General features: G+C 54.3%; 2 protein-coding genes across 7 annotated transcripts; one reads left to right on the top strand and one right to left on the bottom strand.

Moving 5' to 3' along the window:
* The first annotated feature begins 257 nt into the window (after positions 1 to 257).
* Positions 258 to 7388, top strand: MRPL24 (mitochondrial ribosomal protein L24). Its single transcript, XM_075907524.1, has 6 exons — positions 258 to 407; positions 785 to 1020; positions 2376 to 2471; positions 3024 to 3127; positions 4233 to 4363; positions 7076 to 7388. Exons 2-6 carry the CDS (start codon positions 838 to 840, stop codon positions 7210 to 7212), a joined length of 651 nt encoding a protein of 216 aa, XP_075763639.1. The 5' UTR covers positions 258 to 407; positions 785 to 837; the 3' UTR covers positions 7213 to 7388.
* Positions 6022 to 20911, bottom strand: METTL25B (methyltransferase like 25B). 6 transcript variants are annotated; one of them, XM_075907521.1, is made up of 9 exons: positions 20547 to 20670; positions 19619 to 19784; positions 18721 to 18842; positions 17941 to 18154; positions 14217 to 14279; positions 12420 to 12563; positions 10166 to 10992; positions 9363 to 9547; positions 6022 to 6612 (listed from the first exon to the last, which is right to left on the bottom strand). In XM_075907521.1, exons 1-9 carry the CDS (start codon positions 20618 to 20620, stop codon positions 6572 to 6574), a joined length of 1836 nt encoding a protein of 611 aa, XP_075763636.1. In that variant the 5' UTR covers positions 20621 to 20670; the 3' UTR covers positions 6022 to 6571. The 6 variants fall into 6 exon arrangements, with proteins under 6 accessions (XP_075763636.1, XP_025035897.2, XP_025035896.2 ...); XM_025180112.2 differs by lacking the exons at positions 6022 to 6612; positions 20547 to 20670 and adding exons at positions 8250 to 8796; positions 20772 to 20911; XM_025180111.2 differs by lacking the exon at positions 6022 to 6612 and adding an exon at positions 8250 to 8796 and having other exon boundaries at positions 20547 to 20668.
* Between the last annotated feature and the right edge of the window lie 48 nt (positions 20912 to 20959).

Below are 20959 nucleotides of genomic sequence, written 5' to 3'. Positions count from 1 at the left end.
CTGCAATACCCAGAATGCCATGCAGCATAAGGGGGGGAGAATAGCCTGCAATACCCAGAATGCCATGCAATAGGGCAAGGAGGGAGGAGCAGCCTAACCCAGAATGCAATGCAAGAAAATCGAGGGAGGCGGGGGGAGGAGGAGGAGAGGCCGCCCCCAGATCCAGCATGCCATGCAACCGGACAGAGGCCGGAATGTAGGATTGCAACAGGGCTAGGACTACCAATCCCAGAATGCAACGCTGCAGCACGAGGACGGCGAATCCCAGGGTGCATCGCGATCAAGCTACACCGCGGGACTACAAGTCCCAGGGGGCCTTGCGCCTCGTCCTCCAAAGACACATGCGTCTGCAAGCGCCTTGCAACTGCAAACCGGTGCTGGAGGGGTTGGGGGTTGCGGGGACCGAGGTGAGCAGGGGGCATCTCTCTCCAAGGGCTGGCTTGGGTTGCATGCAGGGGCCGTGGGGCAGCTGCAGTGGTGTGATGGGGGGTGCACCAAGCAGGGCTCCTAAGTTCTGCTGCGAGTGGGGAGCAAAGGCTGGAAACCCCCCTAGGGAAAATTAGCGCCTTGCTGATGCCTCTCTTAAAATCTCTCCTCCCCTCCATGCTCTATTGCTGGGGCAACATACACACAGCAGCATAGACCAGCCAGGACTCCTGGGTTCCTTCCGTGGCTCAGGGAGGGGAGTGGAGCAAAGAAATATGGGGCAGAAGAGGAGACCGGGAGGGAGGACACCTGGGGTGCTCTTGCTTAACTCTGACACTGATTTGCTTGGTGACCTCAGGCCTGGCCCTTGCTGGATCTGGGGGTCCGTGACTGCCCTCGCCTGGCAGGACCATGCGTCTGACTGTGCTGCTCGCCATGGCGGCCAGGATGAAGCTGCCCCCGGACTATCGCCACGGTGTCTACCGGCCCTGGACAGCTGCGGCCAAGGCCCACAACCCCCCGGGGAAGAGGCGCAAGAAGGTGTTTGTGGAGCCCATCAGCAAGGAGGAGTGGAAGGTGTTCCGCGGGGACACGGTGAGCCCCAGCGAGGAGCAATTTCCCATTGGGACGGTCTAGCGTGGGGCTCCCAGCAGCCTCAAGGACTGACAGTCCCCGGCCACGTTGCCATCTGTGTGCGGAACCTTCCCCCATTCTCTGTCACAGTTGGCAGCATCCTCCTGCTTTCCTGGCTAGGACCTCCTGCCAGGCCCCAGCCGTTGCTGTTACACTGTGTCTGTTCATTCCATGCCATAGCCTTCTAGTCCAACCACCTGCAAATATGCCTCTTTCATCAGGGATGAGGAACTTGAGGCCCCAGGGCGGGAGATAGCCCCTGGCTTGCCTGGATTCAGCTTCAGAGGCTCAGGGCTCCCAACTAGCATTGGGGAGCCCACGCTGATGCTCCATCCCCCCCACCCTAGGGATGTAAGCATAAGCGTATCGGATAGTCGACTAGTGATGTGACTAGTTGCTTCCGCCGCTTTCTGTCTCCATCAGAGAGAGGCAGCAAGGGGGGGAGCAGGAGCTGGTGCTGGGGGGCAGGGCTTTTAAAAGCCGGTTCTCCCCAGCACTGTCTCCATAGGGCGCAGGAGAGATAGAGGCACAGTGGGAAACAGCACGAGCAGGGGCCGAAACAGTCTCCACTGCGCCGCTTCTCCCGTGATTCTGCTTTTGAAATGTAGCTCTGCTGGACACCGGCTTCCGCTGGCAGGGCTCTTGCTACAGTTCAAAGCTGGAGGCGTCTTTATCAACTAATCGAATAGCCGATGGAAATGCCATTGACCATTCCATTAGTTAGTTAATTGAAATTTAACATCCCTAAAGCGCACACAGTCTACTAGCCTGGGTTCCCCTAGGCTCTGATGAGCAAGAGGAATGTGGGGGGCATCTTTCTTCTTCTCATTTGGGGGCCATGTCATTGAGTTTCCCCCCCACTTTTATGCAACCCCCCGATTTTTCTGTGGGTCAGCGGCCCCCCACCGTTTCCTACCTCTGTTTTAAATGCTCCTAGTGCCAGGATGCCGAGTTACCCAGATTTGCCATGACAGCTGACTCGGTTTCCATTGTCTGCTGCTCTGGGCAAGGACTCTCCTTTTTAAAACGGCTCCCTGCAGAGAGGGATTGGGCCTTGATCTCGGGAATGCACAAGTCAGCTGCCCCGGTGAGAGCCACTACCGGCGCGCGTTTGTGTGTGTAACGGAGCCATCTGCTTTATCTCTGGTCTCAGGAGAGGAGAAGAAGCAGATGGAGCGCTCTCTGTTCATTTCTCCCTCCCCCCTCCCCCCCCACTGTCCCAAGATTGTCTCCTGACCTGGCTGGTGTCTTTTGAGTTTCTGTGCCCCTAGATGGAGGTCCCATGTAGAGGTCTAACAGGGACTTTTGGGTTTCAGGTGGAGATATTAATTGGCAAAGATACTGGGAAACAAGGAATGGTGAACCAGGTCATCCGAGCTCGCAACTGGGTCTTCGTGGAAGGTTTGAATACGGTAAGGGAAGGAGAGGAGGGAGGGAAAAGCCTCAATGTATGTGTTGGCCAGCTGGAATCAGAACTGCTCTACTGTGTGTGTCATAGCCCCTGTATTGCTAATGGGGATTTTCCTTTGGCTCAGGCAGCAAGGGCTTGGGCTGTCAGTGCAGGAGGATCTGCATTCTATCCTCATTGCTGCTTGGGGATTTCTGAGTGTCTGGTGCATGGTGCCCAAGGACCCCTGAGAATGAATGCAGTGATCCTTTCCCAAGCACTGGGGCAAGTCATTCCCCTCGCTGCGCCTCAGTTTCTCCATCTGTAAGACAGGGATAACCTACACTACCGGGGTGGGCTGTGAGGTTAAATCTGCTTGTAATGTGCTGCAGAAAGGTTATATTTCCCCCCTCTTCTCCAGTAGCCACTGGTGCTAGTGAGAAGTTGCAGTATAAACGGCCACAACCCAGTTCAGTCCCTGCCCTGGCCGGGATGGTCTCCTGGCCTGAGGGACTCGGGTCAGGCCAGTGTGTCAGAGAGAGAGGCGGTGATTTGAACCCAAGCTCTCCGTTTCCAGCATTACTGCTACGTAGGGAAAACCGCCGATAACCCGGGGATGTACATCGCCAGGGAGGCGCCCCTGCTGCTCCGACAGATCTCCCTGGTTGACCCTCAGGACAGGTAAGTGCACCCCAGGGCTCCGGTGGGCTGGCCCGGGGCTTGGCTGGGCCTGCGGGTATCCTTCCAGCCGCCTATGGGAGGCGGGTATCGTGTTCAACCCTCACCGAAGGCGCTGCCTTCAGCCAGGATCTGACCTGATCTGTCAAGCTAAGCAGTGCTAGACCTGGCCAGCTTTTGAATGGGAGACACTCAGGCTACGTCTACACTGGCCCCTTCTCCGGAAGAGGCATGCTAATTTCTAACTTTAGAATAGGGAAATCCGCGGGGGATTTAAATATCCCCCTCAGGATTTAAATAAACATGGCCGCCGCTTTTTTTCCGGCTTGGGGAAAAGCCGGAAAAGAGCGTCCAGACTGACGCGATCCTCTGGAATAAAGCCCTTTTCCGGAGGATCTCTTATTCCTACTTGCAAGAGATCCTCCGGAAAAGGGCTTTATTCCGGAGGATCGCGCCAGTCTGGACACTCTTTTCCGGCTTTTCCCCAAGCTGAAAAAAAAGCGGCGGCCATGTTTATTTAAATCCTGCGGGGGGGTATTTAAATCCCCCGCGGATTTCCCTATTCCAAAGTTAGAAATTAGCATGCCTCTTCCGGAGAAGGGGCCAGTGTAGACGTAGCCTCAGGGTTAGAGTCCAGGTTGCTTTTGGCAGGGCCTTTGTTCTGTGTCTAAACAGCACGGTGGGACGCTGGCCAATAAGGGGCTGGTAGGTGCCACGGTGAGGCAGATAGTCATAAGGAATCAACAGTGGGGAGGGAAGCATCAAGGAATCAATAGACAATGCAGAATTGACTCCAGTGTGGGGCTGGGGGCGGGGGGGGGGAGTCAGTAGGGAGGTGATGTGCTATGGGGAGTCTGTGCTGACCCCAGTGGCCCAGCATGGTCCTGTGCTGGAGGAGTTGGGGGGCGGGGTGTCATTCCTCAGGGTCAGTGCTAACTCCAGCACCCTTGTAAGATGCTAGGGGGCGCTGTGCTGTGGCGGGTGAAAGCCTTTTTTTTTCCAAAGACACCAATAAAAACCACCTGGGAGGCTTCTGGCTGCCTTCTCAGCAGCTCCTCTCCCCCCGGGATCTTGTCTGAGCCACTGTCCCCCTGCCCTTCTCCCCCAGGAAGCCCACCGAGGTGCAATGGCGCTACACTGAAGAGGGGGAACGGGTGAGGGTGTCTCTGCGAACCGGCAGGATCATCCCCTTACCCGTCCACCAGCGCCGGGACGGCATCATCCCAGAGCAGTGGAAAGGTGAGCAGGTTTGCCGGGGGCTTCTGCCGCTTGCCCCAGGCAACCGGACACTGCTTTCTGTTGGGAACGGCGGGAAGGTGCCTGGGAGACAGGCCAAGGCATTGGTACTGCCAGAGCCAGCTTTCTCCATGCACCCCGGCTCCAGAGGGCCCCTGGCACGGTGGAAGGAGAGCTCTGTTTGTGGCCCATCCGGTCCTTGGGCTCTCCTAAAGTCTCAGAGGGGTAGCTGTGTTAGTCTGTAACTTAAAAATTGAGTGGTCCTGCAGCACCGTGGAGACTAACAAAACATTTGATATAGTACCATGAGCTTGCGTGGGCATAACCCACTTCTTCAGGGGACTGGAGTCAGGCACAGAGAGGTACTGAAATCCCCTGGTTCCTGTTTCCGCCGGTGTCTGCAGCATGTGCAGTGCTAGGGGTTGATTCCTGGTCGCTCTAGCCCCGTGAATGGCTCCAAGCTGCCTTCGTGCTCTGAGCTCAAGAGCTGTGCACTGCTCAGGCTTTGGTGTAAGTGAGAGCAGCCACGGAGCTGCTCTAACTTGCAACCTGCTTCCCAGTGCCCAGAGGCTGTTGTGTGGCGATGGTGACGCTTTCCTGCAGGCGCTTCAAGTCTAACGTCAATACCGGGCAAATCAGTCGAAACAATAGTAAAGAATAAAATTGTCAGGCATGTAGAAGAACATAATATGTTGGACAAAAGTCAGCATAGTTTCTGTAGACGGAAATCATGTCTTACTAATCTATTAGAGTTCTCTGAAGGGGTTAACAAACATGCAGACAAGGGGGATCCAGTAGATATAGTATACTTAGATTTTCAGAAAGCCTTTCACAAGGTCCCTCACCAAAGGCTCTTGTGTAAATTACATGGCCATGGGATAAGAGGGAAGGTCCTTTCTTGGATTGAGAACTGGTTAAAAGACAGGAAACAAAGGGTAGGAATAAATGGTAAATTTTCAGATTGGAGAGGGGTAACTAGTGGTGTCCCCCAAGGGTCACTCCTGGGACCAATCCTTTTCAACTTATTCATAAATGATCTGGAGAAAGGGGTAAGCAGTGAGGTGGTAAAGTTTGCGGATGATACCAAACTGTTTAGGATAGTCAGGACAGAAGCAGACTGTGAGGGACTCCGAAAAGATCTCACCAAACTGAGTGATTGGGCAACAAAATGGCAAATGAAATTTAATGTGGATAAGTGTAAAGTAATGCACATCAGGGAAAAATAACCCCTACTATAGGTACAGTATGATGGGGGCTAATTTGGCTACAACAAATCAGAAAAGAGATCTTGGAGTTATCGTGGATAGTTCTCTGAAAACTTCCACACAGTGTGCAGCAGTGGTCAAAAAGGCCAATAGGATGCTAGGAATTATTAAGAAAGGGTTAGAAAATAAAACACAGAATATCTTACTGCCCCTGTACAAAACTATGGTACGCCCACATCTTGAATACTGTGTACAGATGTGGTCTCCTCACCTCAAAAAAGATATTTTGGCCTTGGAAAGGGTTCAGAAAAGGGCAACTAAAATGATTAGGGGTTTGGAACGGGTCCCATATGAAGAGAGGTTAAAGCAACTGGGACTTTTCAGTTTAGAAAAGAGGAGACTGAGGGGGGATATGATAGAGGTCTATAAAATCAGGAGTGGTGTGGAGAGGGTGGATAAAGAAAAGTTATTTATTAGTTCCCATAATAGAAGAACTAGAGGACACCAAATGAAATTAATGGGTAGCAGGTTTAAAACTAATAAAAGAAAGTTCTTCTCCACACAGTGTGTAGTCAACCTGTGGAACTCCTTGCCAGAGGAGGCTAGGACTATAATAGAGTTTAAAGAGAAGCTAGATAATTTCATGAAGGTTAGGTCCATAAAAGTCTATTAGCCAGGGGATAGAAATGGTGTCCCTGGCCTCTGTCAGAGGCTGGAGAGAGATGGCAGGAGACAAATCGCTTGATCATTGTCTTCAGTCCACCCTCTCTGGGGCACCTGGTGCTGGTCACTGTCGGCTTACAGGCTACTGGGCTGGATGGACCTTTGGTCTGACCCAGTACGGCCGTTCTTATGCTGTGCTGGGAATCAGGCCCGGGCGTTGAATGTGCTAGGGGTAGTGTTTCCTTGAGCTGTTTTTGTATTGTGCGTTGCCCCACAGCCTGGGGCCTGGCTCAGAAGTGCCTTGACCACACCCAGGCACTGGGAAGCCAAGAGCCACTTATGGTCACGTGTCTCTTTGGCCCCGATTCCTCTGACGTTTATTTCCTGTATGGAAAGAGACCGTATAAGCCCATGTAGCTTTTGAGTTTGTGCCTTTGTGATCCCAGCTCGAGCCTGTTCAGCTCCCAAGAGATGGGCCTAATTCGCCCCTGCCCAGCAGGATGTGTCATTGCTGACGCCAGCGTGGACCAGCTCAGAACAGGAGCACGCCCCTCCCGAATCAGAGAGCAGGGCTCATTCCTCCTTGCCCTGGGCATGCGGTGGTCCAGTCCGATTCCCCTGAGACATGAGCTGGACTAGAATTTGACTCCTCCCAGTGCTGGGCTGGCCCCACAGGCTAATGGGGATACTTTCTGGCTCCCTTCCCCCACGGCTAGGCTGGCCGCATGGGAGCAAAACCCCTTCTGCCCCACAGCCATCTCTGCCGTGCAGACCTATTGTATCAGCCTGGTAGAGGTGGTGCTGAGATCAGGGTTGTAACCTACTGTCCCCTCTTTCCCCCGGGCAGAGGGGCCAAAGGACACCTCGGTGGATGACTTGCTGGACAGGACCTACCGGCCCTCCCTGAAAACATTTGAAGAAGAAATTATGGAGCTTCAGGGCATCGTGGAGACGCGCCGACCTAAGAAGTCCTATTGGTATTAGCCCCTCTGTCGTGGGAGAGACAGGCCGATGCCTATGACCCGTGTGGGCAGCTGCTTCTAGAGTCCCCAGTCGTGGGCTTACTCTGGACAGCAAAGGCCTTGCTGCCCAGCCCAAGGCGATAGCAGTGGCTGCAGACCCCTCTGTTGCCAGCCTGCAATAAAGACGTCTTGACCACCCCCCCTTTGTAGGCCAGCCTTGACCATCTTTCTTGCAGAGCCAAGGGATGTGCATCCCTTCTGTGAGTGCCTGGCCAGAAAGCCGCATGGGGCTGCCTGCTTAGAATCGGGTCAGGGTTGTGACTCTGTGTGTTACGGCAGAGTGCAAAGGCTGCGCTCGGGGCTGTACAAACACGGCCCGTGTTGTGGCGCTGACAGTCTGAACAGCTGGGGGCTCGGGGAGAGGTATGATGTTCACGAGGAGCCGATGCAGCGATGGCCGCTGAGGGCATGGTAACTCCCTGGTTCTTGTTTGGGTGGGTGGGGGGGATGACGGGCTGAATGGAAGGGGGGGGGGGTATCTGAGAGAAGCCAGGTGGGTGTGGCATGGAGCTGAGTCAGAGATGGGGGCAGGGAGGCTGGAGCAAACAGCCAAGCTGCACAGGCCGAGAGAGTTATCACCATAGCAGTAACTTTTCCCCCCTGGCTGAATCTGGTGGAGGGCTGGGGAGCTCCAGGGAGCCCTAATTCAGCTACAGTTGAGGTGGGTCTGTTAGGCTCAGCCTCTGGGTACAGGGGAAGGAGGCCTGGCCTGGGGGTTGCCAGCTTGGGATCAGATCCCATCTCTGCAACAGCCTGTATAGGTGACCTTAGGAGAATCACTTAGCCCTGCTTCCACTCTGTCCAGGGGATAAAAGGGGTGAGCACCTCCCAAGCTGGGATGTAACAAGCAGGGGTAGTTTACAGCACGGCCCAGCCCCTGTGTGCTGCACAGACCCGTGTCAGTCGAGGCCAGTCCTCAGAGTTTACGGTCCATGTAGACAAGGCAAGGAGAAAGGGGGCAGCGACGGACAAGGCCAACCCAGCAGTATGCCCCACTGCTCTTGAGGGGGTTGTTCATTGTGGGTGAGTGGGTCAGCTGAAGGGGGAGGGGAGATATGCAAGGCCAGGAACAGGGAGGGGGCACTTAGAGGTGCAGAGTGGGCAAGTAGCCCATTAGCAACTGGTGGTGCAGCAGCTGCTGCCTGTTGTTTGTCAGTCCCTGCTGGACTTTTGCTGGGGCTGGCCCACAGCTGCCACGTGGCTCAGAACTCCAGGAAGTGGGGGTGGTCCTGGAGGTCCATGTTGTCTCTTTCCCCATGTGCAACTGCTGCAGAACTGTGTGAGGCCGCGGTAGCCACCTGGGCATAGCCCTGGCCTTCCCCAATCCTGCTTCTTACGAGCGCCTCCTCTCCTAAAGGACTGCCACGTTCCTCCTCAGAGGCTGCTGCCGCAGGTGATTCCTGATCACCAATGGAGGCTGATCCGTGTCAGTCTTCCCCTGCCAGCCTGGCTAACGCAGAGTCCAGCCCCGCCTTGGCCGCCACCAGCACTAGGTTCCGGGGCGAGAACTTCGGGCTAAATAAGGGAATCAACTTGCACTGGAAGCCTGCAGGGGAAGAGCAGGAGCAGGGGCAGAGTGGTTCACGTGAGGGCGGCCCATCACCGTGGAGGGAGTTCTTACCAGCCTGGCTGCTTGTTTGAAAGAATAATTTGCCCCAACCACAGGTGCTAGCCTGGCGGTGGCTGTAGAGACAGGAATGCATGTGCTTTCTCGCCAGGTGAACAGAAGGCCGGTACCAGTGGTCTCGCCAGCCTCCTAAGCAGGGAGGTGGACGGGCGGCCTTGCGAGCCCGCTAAGGGGGAGGCCTTGCTCGCCCAGTGAGGAGTGAGCGGAGTACTGAGGCCGGGGGCTCTGTGGATTAGAAAGGGCTGCTGGCAAGGGGCAATGAAGTGGAAAACACCAGCATGCTGCATCCAGGGTCTCAGGGACGAACATGCTTGTCCGCGGCAGGTGGCGGGTTAAAATCCCCCCCCCTCCCCGCAACCTCACAGCCAAATGGCTACAAGGAGCAGCTCAGGGGAAGTACCAATGAGCACAGCCCCTCCAGTGTGAAGGAGCGGGGTGCTTCTGCCCAGGCTAGGGAGGGGGCCGGATCTGTCTGAGCCACTCACCTTGCTCCTGCAAGTAGATCATCCTGTCCAGCAGGATGAGGGTCTCCACCAGCGGCGCCAGCAGCAGTGCCAGGCTGAAGAAGACCACCACGTTCTGTTGCTGGGCCAGCATGGCCTCCACGCGGGCCTGGTCCAGAGGGGTGAGGGGGTCCAGCCCCACGCGCTGCAAGCCCAGCCGGGCGTACCTGCCAAGGCGAAGCAGCACGGCCCCATCAGTTCTGCTCCTGGCCACCCGCCCCAGGGCGACTCAGCCCAAGCTCCCGGCCCCCTTTCCCCCATGGGCCTTGCTCGCAGGCCCAGCCTTTAGCCACCAAACTGCACTCCCATCCCCGTGCAGGGAACAGGAGCCAGCAGCCCTAGCTGCCCACCACCTCGCTTGAACTCCTAGTTAATGCAGCTGCCCAATATACTGCTCGGTAGTTAGAGGCAACAGGGGTAGCAGACTGCCCATGTGCCCGGAGCCCAATAACCAAGTTACCCTCAGCTTAGCCAGGGGGGAGGCAATGACTCCACCATGCCTCAGTTTCCCCGTGTGTGAAAAGTGGAGAATCCTGCAACTAGCAGTGAGTCGGGTGCTAGAAATCGGGGCAGGGTCCTCACTCGTTTCCACCTCAGTTCTGTATCCAAACAGCCCCTGAGCTGGGGGGAGGGAGGAGATTCCTCAGTTGGATCAGAGCTCCCATCTCCAATAGGGAGTCAGCCCTGGAGTCCCATATCTGGTCTCCAGGGCCTCTCGGGATGTCGCACTCCATGTGAGGAGCAGGACAGGGTGAGGCCTGGCGTTGCAAAGTGGCCTGACTCACTCCTCGAAGGGCAGCTGGTGGGCCTTGTTGATGGTCTGCACGCCAAGGCGTCTCTTTGCCGGGTCGGCTGCCCGGATCAGCGCCTCCAGCATGGCGCGGTAACAGTGGGTCCGCAGGATGGGGCTGTTGCTCCTCAGCCGCAGCACGTAGTCCTCCATGGCATGGCAGGCCACTTCCCGAGCCTTGTAGGAGAGGGCGTGGCCCGGCAGGCCGGCTACCCAGGTGCTCAGAGGGTAGCCGTACTCACAACCGGTGGTGGAAGGTGGCGGCGTGGCGAGGCCTGGGGGGGTCGGCTCTTCCCGGGTGGTGAGTTTCATGTAGCAGCAGGCGACTGAGGTCATGGCCACCACGTGGGGGGAGCGGGTGAAATGTCTGAGCAGAGCGACGCTGAGGTCCCCGCACGCGTGCAAGCCAGTCAGGAGCACCCTGCCCTCTGCCAGCGGCCCCAGGGGATTTACTGCCGTGGGGCGGCTCGGTGGATGCAGAAGGTGATGCCCATTAGCCATGCAGCCATGGCCTCTGCTTCTGAAGGGCTGTGGGGATCCCTCATACCCCTGTCTGGCAGCAGCCCCGCAGCCCCAACCTCCTATTCTGTTCTCTCCAGCCTTGCCTGCCTGTGCCACATCTGTGCCACTGGGAATGCTCTTCCGTGGCCCTGGCGAGTCCGACGTGGCTTTGGCCTCCAAGGGCAGGCTGCGTTCTGCCACGGAAGAATGAGCAGTGTCTGTTCCGCGTGGTGTTGGGAGGAGGCATTCTCGCCATGGTGCTTGGGGGTCCAGCCACCCCACCACGTGGCTCGGGCCCTGGAGGGAGCTCTCCTGTGGATCCTGTGGGGTGGGAGAGACGAAGGGTCACAGGTGCAAAGCAGGCAGCCACTCAGCTGTGTTTGTCGGGGCCCCGCTCGGCAGCAGCTGAGTAAGGGCCTGGCTAGGTTGGGGTCCTGCCTCCACCAGAGGTTAATGCCGGCTGCCTGAGAAGCAGGGGCAAACTCTGCCGTCCCCCGGGGCCATCACAGACTGAAGGGAGGTTCTTTCCCCCCTGGCCCTTCAGGGTTAACTCTCTGTATGTGGGTTATGATCTGAGATCAGGGCTGGCTGTTGGGGGGTGTGGGGGGGAATTAGCCCCCTCAAGCTGATAGCAAAAGGTCACTGAGCCAAGCTGCAAGCTCAGCCCCATGCTGCAGCTACTGGACTCAGCTGGTGCCTAGCGTTTTCCCTGCACAGCCTTTACGGTAACAATGGGCTGCAGCCAGGACTACTTTGGGGTGGGAGGCAGGGTGGTCCCTGGGCAGCTCCCCCAGTGGCTGCCTGGATGGGCAGGGGTGGGGGGGATGGGATTTGACCCCACCACACTGTGCTCTACAGGGGAGTGCCCTATCCACTAAGCCACTCCAGACCCCGGCTCACCCTCTTACCTTCAGGGCATCCCTTATCCTGCCTTCCTAATGCCAGAGCCTGCTCCATCCCTGGGGAAACTGGGGTTGGCTGTCTGGCTGCTCCAAGGGTGGGCAGGACTCAAGCTCACCGCCCTGCATTCCCCAGGCAAATGCCCTATGCACTAGGCCACTCCCACTGCAGGCCCTGCCCCCACTCCATCCCACCCCCCAAGCTGCCTCCATCCTCTCCCATCCCCCATTGCACTCCTTGCCCGACGCCCCCTCCCCCAAGTGACACGAGCCGGGGGATTACCTGGCGTGGGGCGGTAGCAGGGGTCAGGCCTCCCTCCACGCAGCCTGCTCCACTCCACCCTGCCACCCATCTCTCTGCTTCACCATGGCAGCGGGAACCGGAGTGCCCTGGGACTGGGCGCCTGGCTTGTCGGTGCCAGGGTGAGGTGGAGCACAGCGAGCTGGGAGAGATGGGCAGCACAGCGGAGCAGGCTGCTCCGGCTCTCACTGCTATGGTGAGCGCAGGGGGTCATCGTCCTGGTGTGGCTGCCCCAAACCATCCTATGGACAGGCCAGCTCTGGTGGGAAGTGGCAGGAGATCTCTCTCCAGCACTGGGGTATCAGCATCTCACAGCTGGAGACGGATCCTTGGCAGATGGGGGCTCAGTCCTATTGTACTGATGGGGACTGAAGTACGGGGTAGATTAAATGTTACTTGAGGGGCCAGGAATCCCACCCAAGTCTCCCCAGTCCCAAGCCAGCGTCCTACCCCCTCGGCTGTTCTTCCAAACCTTTAGGCATTTCCTGCCGTGAAGAGCCCACCAATCTGCATGGAGCTCCTCCTCTATCCCCCACCGCACCATTTACCTCGGCTCGTCGCGCTTGCTCCTTTTCCAGCGCCCACACCAGTTCTTGGTCAAATTTCGTTGCCATGTCAACCAGGCGCCTGTCTCCCTCGATCGCTGTGACGGACAAACCCAGACCAAAGGCCAGAAAGCGAGAGAGATGGCCCTTAGAGGGGAAGACAGGACAACCGTCAATGCTGCTGCTGCTGCTGCTTTGGATTTTTTTCAATCTTTTTCCCCCTCCCTCCCTCACTGCTGGAAGATTCAAGGTTAATAGGAAGGGAGAGGGGACACCTTTCTGGATGCTGGGATGAGTCAGACTTTTTGCATGCTAGGGTGGGAGCCTGCAACAGAGAGCTAGGAACTAGGGCTGTCAATTGACCTGCGTTAACGCCTGCGATTAATGCAGGACAGGACTGATGCATTAATTTTTTTAATGCGTTAATCGCAGGCATCAATGCGCTACCCCTTTGAACCGTCGCTCCGGCACTTCAAAGGGACTTTGCAACGCGGAGCCAGGGATCGCTGGAGCCACCAGCTGATCCCTGGCTCTTAATGTTGCTGCCCCTTTAAAGCACCAAAACGGCACTTCAAAGGGGTAGTGCAAGCAGAGCCAGGGATCAGCTGGAGTGCCCAGCTGATTCTGGACTCCATGTCGCAAAGCCCCTTTGAAGTGCTGCTTGGCGCTTCAAAGGGGCTTTGCAACAGCGGAGCCGGGGATCAGCTGGAGTCCCCAGCTGATCCCAGGCTCCTAATGCACTGCCCCTTGGAAACGCCGTTGCTCCATGCAGCGCTGCCCCATTGAAACGCCATTGTGGCATTTCAAAGGGGAGGTGCGCGCAATTAATCACAATTACATTTTTTAATTGCTTGACAGCCCTACTAGGAACCAGTGGTGTCCCCCCACCCCAAAAGGGCTTGACTGAGGGAAGAAAAGGCTAATGACTAGATCAACCTGAGCTGTGGAAAGCTGAGGAGATTATTAGCCCATTAACTGCAAGAGTAGAAAAGGAGCACAGGACAGAAGTGCAAAGGAGAGAGAGACAGAAAGGCAGGCCAGCAGAGCCAAAGGACGGGGAATTGCTGCATGCAGCAATCTTGTCTCTGGCCAAGGGATGATACCCATATGTCCCTGTAAATGGAACTGCTGCCTGAGACTCCATGGGGTGGTGACTGAGATCACACAAGTAAAAGACACAGTGACACCTTAAAAACTAACACATTTATTTGGGCATAAGCTTTCATGCACTGGAACTCACTTCATCAGATGCATCTGACAAAGTGGGTTGCAGCCTGTGAAAGCTGATGCCTAAAAAAACAGGTTAATCTTTAAGGTACCACAGGACTCATTGTTTTTGTGAAACAGACGAACATGGCGACCCCTCTGAGCTCCAAGGCCCTACCACAAAAGCACCGTGTGTGCAAAGCAGGACGTGCATCTGATCAGAAGTTTCACAAGGGACCCTAGAGAGACACAGCTCCTAGGTGAAGTTGGTCTCCATAATCCATTTGGTTTTTGGCCTCTCTGCTAAGGCAGCCAGCGAGGGGAGCAGCTGGTACCGTTTGTGCTGGGAGTTTTGGGATAGGGTCTCCTAGGAAGTGAACTACTTCACACTATATCAAATGTGCCATTAGCTGGCAAGGTCTTAGCGTCACCTGCCCTCTCAGGTGGGACGCCACATGGTGATGTAAAAGTGAAAGGAACCCTGTGCTCCAGCCCCACACCCAACCCACGCAGCAGGAGACCCTGCACCTCGCCACGCTAGGGAGGGTCCTGGGATGCAAAGTATAATGCAAACCACGGCTCCCAGAGACCTACCTGGCCAGAGCCAATATCAACCACATGGTCACACCTGCTGACCTCACTCAGTTCCTTCACCACCTGAAGAAAAGATAAAGGTACAGACACATCAAGGAACTTACCAGCAGAACAGCCCAGGCTGTCCAGCTTGGGTGTGGAGAGCTGGCCACTGAAATCCACGTTCATAGAATCATAGAATACTAGGACTGGAAGGAACCTCGAGAGGTCATTGAGTCCAGTCCCCTGCCCTCATGGCAGGACCCGGTACTGTCTAAACCATCCCTGATAGACATTTATCTAACCTACTCTTAATATCTCCAGAGATGGAAATTCCACAACCTCCCTGGGCAATTTATTCCAGTCTTTGACCATCCTGACAGTTAGGAACTTTTTCCTAATGTCCAACCTAAACCTCCCTTGCTGCAGTTTAAGCCCATTGCTTCTTGTTCCATCCTCAGAGGCCAAGAAGAACATTTTTTCTCCGTCCTTGTGACACCCTTTTAGAGACCTGAAAACCGCTATCATGTCCCCTCTCAATCGTCTCTTTTCCAAACTAAACAAGCCCAATTGCAACACCTAGGGAGGTAGCCGGCTTCTCAATGCAGCTTCCATTGACCTCAGAGTGCAACGTCTTGGCAAATCAGGCCCCCGGTATTGGCTTGCTCAGTCAGGGCCGCAGGGTCCTATTCTCAACTAGAATGTGGCCAAATGTTCTTGGTGAATAGGAGTGGGTTACTTCTCCAGGAACTAACATTGTGGATTTTGTAGGCAACTTGCAAAACACCCTCAAAGACTCTTTAGCCCCAGCTCAACAAACCTTACAGAATGCTCAGCAAGAGCAGAAGGCCTGGCTTGATGAACATGCCAGAGAGTGGTCTTTCAAGGTAGGTGAGCTAGTCATGATCTTGAAGGTGCTCCAGGCCAATAAGATGGAAGCATCCTGGGACAGATCGTTCATGGTCCGAGAGCACACAGGAGCAGTTAATTACCTCATAGCGTTCCCAGACCCTAACCTTAAGCCTACGGTATATCATGTTAATTCTCTAAAGCCCTTTTATTCCTGAGAATTGAAGGTTTTTCAGTTCACAGCCCACAAGAGAGATGACGCTGAGTGGCCTGGAGGAGCCTACTATGATGGGAAAGGCAAGGGTGGCATTGAAGAAGTAACCTCCCCATGAGCCTTAGCTGTGAGCAGTGCCAGCAGATCCAGGAGCTGTGCACCAGTTTTGCACCGATGTTTTCAGCCACCCCAGGATGGACTAAACGGGCTTACCGCTGCATCAACACAGGTGAAACTCACCCCATCAGAGCCCAACCCTGCCGGATATCTCCTTCAGCCAAAGCGGCTATAGAAAAGAAGATCAAGGACATGATAGAGATGGGTGTAATTCACCCCTCTGAAAGTTTGTGGGCCTCTCCGGTGGCCCTAGTCTCCAAACCAGATGGAGAAATCTGCTTTTGCGTGGACTATCATCACGGATGAGCTATTGGAGAAACTGGGATGCACCCAGTTCATCTCCATCCTAGACTTAACCAAGAGATACTGGCAAATACCTCTGGATGAGTCAGCTGAGGAAAGGTTAGCCTTCATTACACATGTGGGGCTGTGTGAATTAACGTTCTCTCTTTTGGGCTGCGCAATGCACCTGCAAACTTCCAAATACTTGTAGGTAATCGACTCGCGGGATTTGGCAAATTTGCAGTAGCCTATCTGGCTGATGTGGCTGTATTCTCTGATCCATGGACAGAACACCTAGAACACCTCCACACTGTCTTCCAGCGCATAAGGGAGGCTGGACTGACTGTTCAGGCTACAAAGTGTCAAATAGGCCTAACAAGGTAACTTACCTGTCAGATGGGTCATGGGACTAGCAACCCTCTACAGCAGTGGTCTCCAACCTTTTTACACCCAAGATCATTTTTTAAATGACAGACCAAGCCAAGATCTACCGCCCGGCCCCGCCCCTTCCTTGAAGCCCCGCCCCTTCCATGAAGCCCCGCCCCTTCCATGAAGCCCCGCCCCTTCCTTGAAGCCCCGCCCCCTCTATTCTCCTCCTCTCCATCACTTGCTATCCCCAATCCTTATATTGCTACTTTAAAAAAAAATTCCCACCATTCCTTGCAGCTACTCACCTGTGCTGTTGCTCGGTGAGTAGCTGCTCCTCAAATGAGGAAATCTAATGTAAATGTACTACGCAGGCGCGCAGTTCAGAGAGGGCTCAAGAGCTACTCTTAGAGCTTCCGAGATCTACCGGTAGATCGCGATCTACTGGTTGGTGACCACAGCTCTACAGGATAAAGTAGAGGCTATCCAAAACAGCCTGTCCCTAAATCAAAAAAACAGGTCCAGTTCTTCTTGGGCTTGGCAGGATATCACAAGCGATATGTACCGCACTACAGTCAGATTGCTGCACCACAAGGGGAACGTCTACACAGCAGGGCTAAAGTCGAATTAAGATACGCAACCTGAGCTACATCAGTTGCGTAGCTTAAGTCAAAATAGCTTAACTCGGCTTTTGGCATTTTCTACACAGCAGGGAGTCAAAGGACAAATTTCCTTTGACTTCCCTTATGCTTCATAAAATGAGGGTTACCAGGAGATGGAGTAAGAAGTCCTCTAGCTCACCCTTAGGGTACGTCTAGACTACATGCCTCTGGTGACAGAGGCATGTAGATTAGACTACCAGGCATAGGAAAATGAAGCGACGATTTAAATAATCGCCGCTTCATTTACATTTACATGTCTGCCGCGCTGAGCCGATCAGCTGTTTGTCGGCTCAGCGCGATAGTCTGGATGCGCGGGGTTCGACATTAAAGGCATTTGTCGACCACCCAGGTATGCCTCCTGGGATGAGGCATACCTGGGTGGTCGACAAATGCCTTTGATGTCGACCCCCGCACGTCCAGACTACCGCGCTGAGCCGACAAACAGCTGATCGGCTCAGCGCGGCAGACATGTAAATGTAAATGAAGCGGCGATTATTTAAATCGTCGCTTCATTTTCCTATGCCTGGTAGTCTAATCTACATGCCTCTGTCACCAGAGGCATGTAGTCTAACGTACCCTTATTTCAAAATAATGGCTCGCAGTGTAGACACGCTCTTTGATATTTCAGAATAATGTCAGTTATTCCAAAATAATGCTGTTGTGTAGACATAGCTTAACAGACCTGACCAGAAAAAAACAACCAAATGTGGTTAAGTGGACTGAGAAGTGTCAGGAAGCTCTTAAGCAGTTTAAGGCTGGTCCCATGTCTGACCTTGTCCTAACCTTTCTTCACCACGGATGCAGAGCGTGGTGTGGGGGCAGTTTTAGTGCAGATCAACAATTCCACCCTGCTGAGTTCCTCAATAAAAAATTCTCTAAGATGGAAAGCCACTGGTTTGTCTCTGAGAAGGAATGTTACGCCATTGTATATGCGCTAGAGAAGATACGACCATATATTTGGGGACGACACTTTCCTCTGCAACTGACCATTCTGTTCTGCATTGGCTACACTCAGTCAAAGAGACTAACAAGAAAGTCCTTCGGTGGAGTTTGGCTCTCCAAGTCTTTGATGTGACATACAACGCATCTCAGGAGCTTCTAACAAAGTGGCTGATGTACGCTCCCGGAGTGCCAGAGTGGAAAAAAGCCCTGACAGGCCTCTTCCCCAAAAAAGATCCGTGTGCTTCTTAGAAACATAACATAGCTACAGAGATGTTATCAATCCGACCAAGGACAAGAAATGCTATCCACAAACCTTCCCGAGTTGCCAGATTTCATGCTGTTTTTTGGGTTTCACATGCTTCCGGAAAAGGGGATTCAGTTTAGAGCTCTGACATCGGTTCTCTTTGAACTCCTCTGGCCTCCCGTCCACTGATGTGCCACCTCTGCCACAAGGTGTTCTGGAGAAAGCCAATGTGTGTGCTGTGGCTTTAAAGGCCAGCAAGGAGAGCGGCCACACCATGCTATAACTAACAGAGAAAGGACTGCAGTTAGTATATGGACAAGGCATTCCCATTGCTGTTGCACTAAAGGGACCGAACAGACTACAGCTGTACAAATCACTTCACCCACAGGAGAAATGCAGCAACCTCTGGGGTAGAACATGGCAAGCTGTTTAACAGCACAGAGGAACAGTATGTAGCAGTTTGGGATGGGCGGTAAGGAAGCAGATCACATCCAAGTTGAACTGCATGGGGAATCTAAGGAGACAGAATGCTGGATTTAGGCCACTGGGAATAACAACTATCTATCTCTAAGCTTTTCCAACACACCTATCAACATACCTAGCCACTGAGTGTTTGGGGTTTCATATCTTCTCTGATAGACGGCTTCCCCTCTCACCACAGCACTCCCTAGCACCATAGGATGGCATTGGTCAGGACTGACTCAGAGGGAAAAGCATCCTCTGCCATAATTGAAAGTGCAGCCTGCAGACACAAACCCTGCCTGCTATCATATGATCCTTGCAACCCACAGCTTAAACAAGCTTATAGGGGATGCTAGTGAAGCCCATTTAACAGCAGCATGTTCTTACCAAACTTCCTCCGGTTTTCCTTTCTCCAGCAAGAGGGCAGCGAGTTGAGGTGAGGGGAGATCAGTAAGCACAGCCTGCCAGGAACAAGGCAGCTTCCCCCAAAGATTATCGGTGAAAAACTCCTTCAGGGAAGAAAGGGTGATGGGGGAAGAGGAAAGTTTAGGCAAGAGCACACATCATCCAAGCCCACCCCCTGCCCTCAAACCACATCTGAGATAATGGTCTCATTGCGCTAGGCGTCATACATACACACAGTGAGAGACAGTTCCTACCCCAAATTGTTTACAATCTAAACAGACAAAAGAGATAGAGACCGGGAGGGGAAACTGAGGCACAAAATAGGGTAATGACTTGACCAAAGTCATACAGCGGGTCAGTGGGAGAGCCAGGAATAAATCCCAGTCTCCTAAGTCCCAGGCCAGTACCCTACAAGCTGGTCCATGCCACCTCTCAGCAAAGCTTAATTGGCTGCGTCTAGACTGGCAAGATTTTGTGCGCTTTTGCGCAAAAACTTGCCAGCTGTCTAAACTGGCTGCTTGAATTTGCATAAGAGCACTGACTTTGTGCTGTACAAAATCAGTGCTTCTTGCGCAAATACTATGATGCTCCCACTCAGGGATAAGCCCTCTTGTGCAAGAATACGTGCGCAAGAGGGCCAGTGTAGACAGGGAAGGAATTTTTTGTGTAAGAAAGCCCTGATGGCAAAAATGGCCGCCAGAGCTTTCTTGCACAAAATCGCGTCTAGACTGGCCACGGACGCTTTTGCGCAAAAGCATCTGTGCCAATCTAGATGCTCTTTTGCGGAAATACTTTTAACGGAAAAACTTTTCTGTTAAAAGTATTAACGCAAAATTATGCCAGTCTAGACGCAGCCAGTTGTGTTTTGAATAGTACTCACAATGATGTAGGAGTCCACAATGGAGCCATAGAGAGAAAGGACATGGGTGATGTTCACTGCTAACTGCTTCTGCTTCTCCAAAGAGAGGGGCTGGCTGGAGAGCCCTGTCATGGCAATGACTGCAAGGTGAACCTGAGAGATGGGAAATGGTGCATGAAGAAACCTCCTAGAAGGAAAAGGGGAGAGAATCACCAAACAGGAACATCTGAATGAACACACCTGGCTCCTTTAATGATTCTTTGCAGCAAGGGAACCATTCTGTAAAGGGGGTGGGGGTGGGAGTGGGAGGCACTTCCTGAGGAAGAGGGAAGGTCAGTCCAACAGGGCATTTATCCCCTGGCATCTCTGCCCATGGGGATGCCAGGCATGGGGGTGGGTTGGTGATGCTGGCTCCTTTCCACTAGTAAATGGGCTGAGGTCCAGCACACTCATTTCAAGTATGAGGCTGAACAGCCTTCCAAAGTTCAGGATCCATGCTGGTGCTGAGAGGGGAAGGCCCCATGTATCCCATTGCCTCGTGCCACTGCTGCGCTGTGCCGTGTGGCAGCAGCTTGTGAACATGGCAGCGCTGGATGGTGAAGTGCCTTCCCGGGCAGGCTGGGTACCACGCTGCCGCTGTGTCGTCACGCGGTGTGCTGTATCGTGTGACTGTGTCACCAAGCGTTGCCATGACGTTACACTTACAACACAATTTTGTGATGTCATCACAAGGCGTTGCCATGACGTTCGTCAGGGACACCACGTCATTGTGACATCCCCTCGGGGCATTGTCACGCCATGACACTGTGACATAGCATTGTGATGTCACTCAGTGAGGTCATCAGAACATGGCGCAGCAATGTGACATCACCCTAAGATGTTGCCATGGCATTACACTGCCTCACTGTGATGTCACACACTGCCATGACGTTATGCCGTGACATCATACCCCTGTGATGTCACCGCACGACACGTCGCCGCGACGTTATCCGTGATGCAGGTCTGTCTGTGACGTAATGCCATTGCGTCATCAGACGTCACCGTCCCGCGCCGAGACGGGCGCTTCCCCTGACGGAGACCGAGTATACCCCCTCCCCCTCGCACCTCCCTTGGGCCATAGAGCTCACTCAACCGCCGGGCTAGAGTGCCCAGCGGGCACGTTCCACCCACTCACCGCCAGGTCTCTATGGTCGCTCCCTCGCCGCAGCACCACGCACGCGCCGCCGGCGCACGAGGCGTATGCGCACGCGCACAATCTCGCCGTTGTGCCGCAACAGCCTAGGCTCACGCGTCCGCTGTCCTACGGCTGAGCCCGCCTCCCGTCCCTGGCCGGGCTCACTCCTGGCGCATGCGCACGCCATT

This window comes from Pelodiscus sinensis, chromosome 24, assembly GCF_049634645.1.
Source record: "Pelodiscus sinensis isolate JC-2024 chromosome 24, ASM4963464v1, whole genome shotgun sequence".
In the NCBI taxonomy this organism is placed as follows: Eukaryota; Metazoa; Chordata; order Testudines; family Trionychidae; genus Pelodiscus; species Pelodiscus sinensis.
This window is presented reverse-complemented; position numbering and strand designations above follow the sequence as displayed.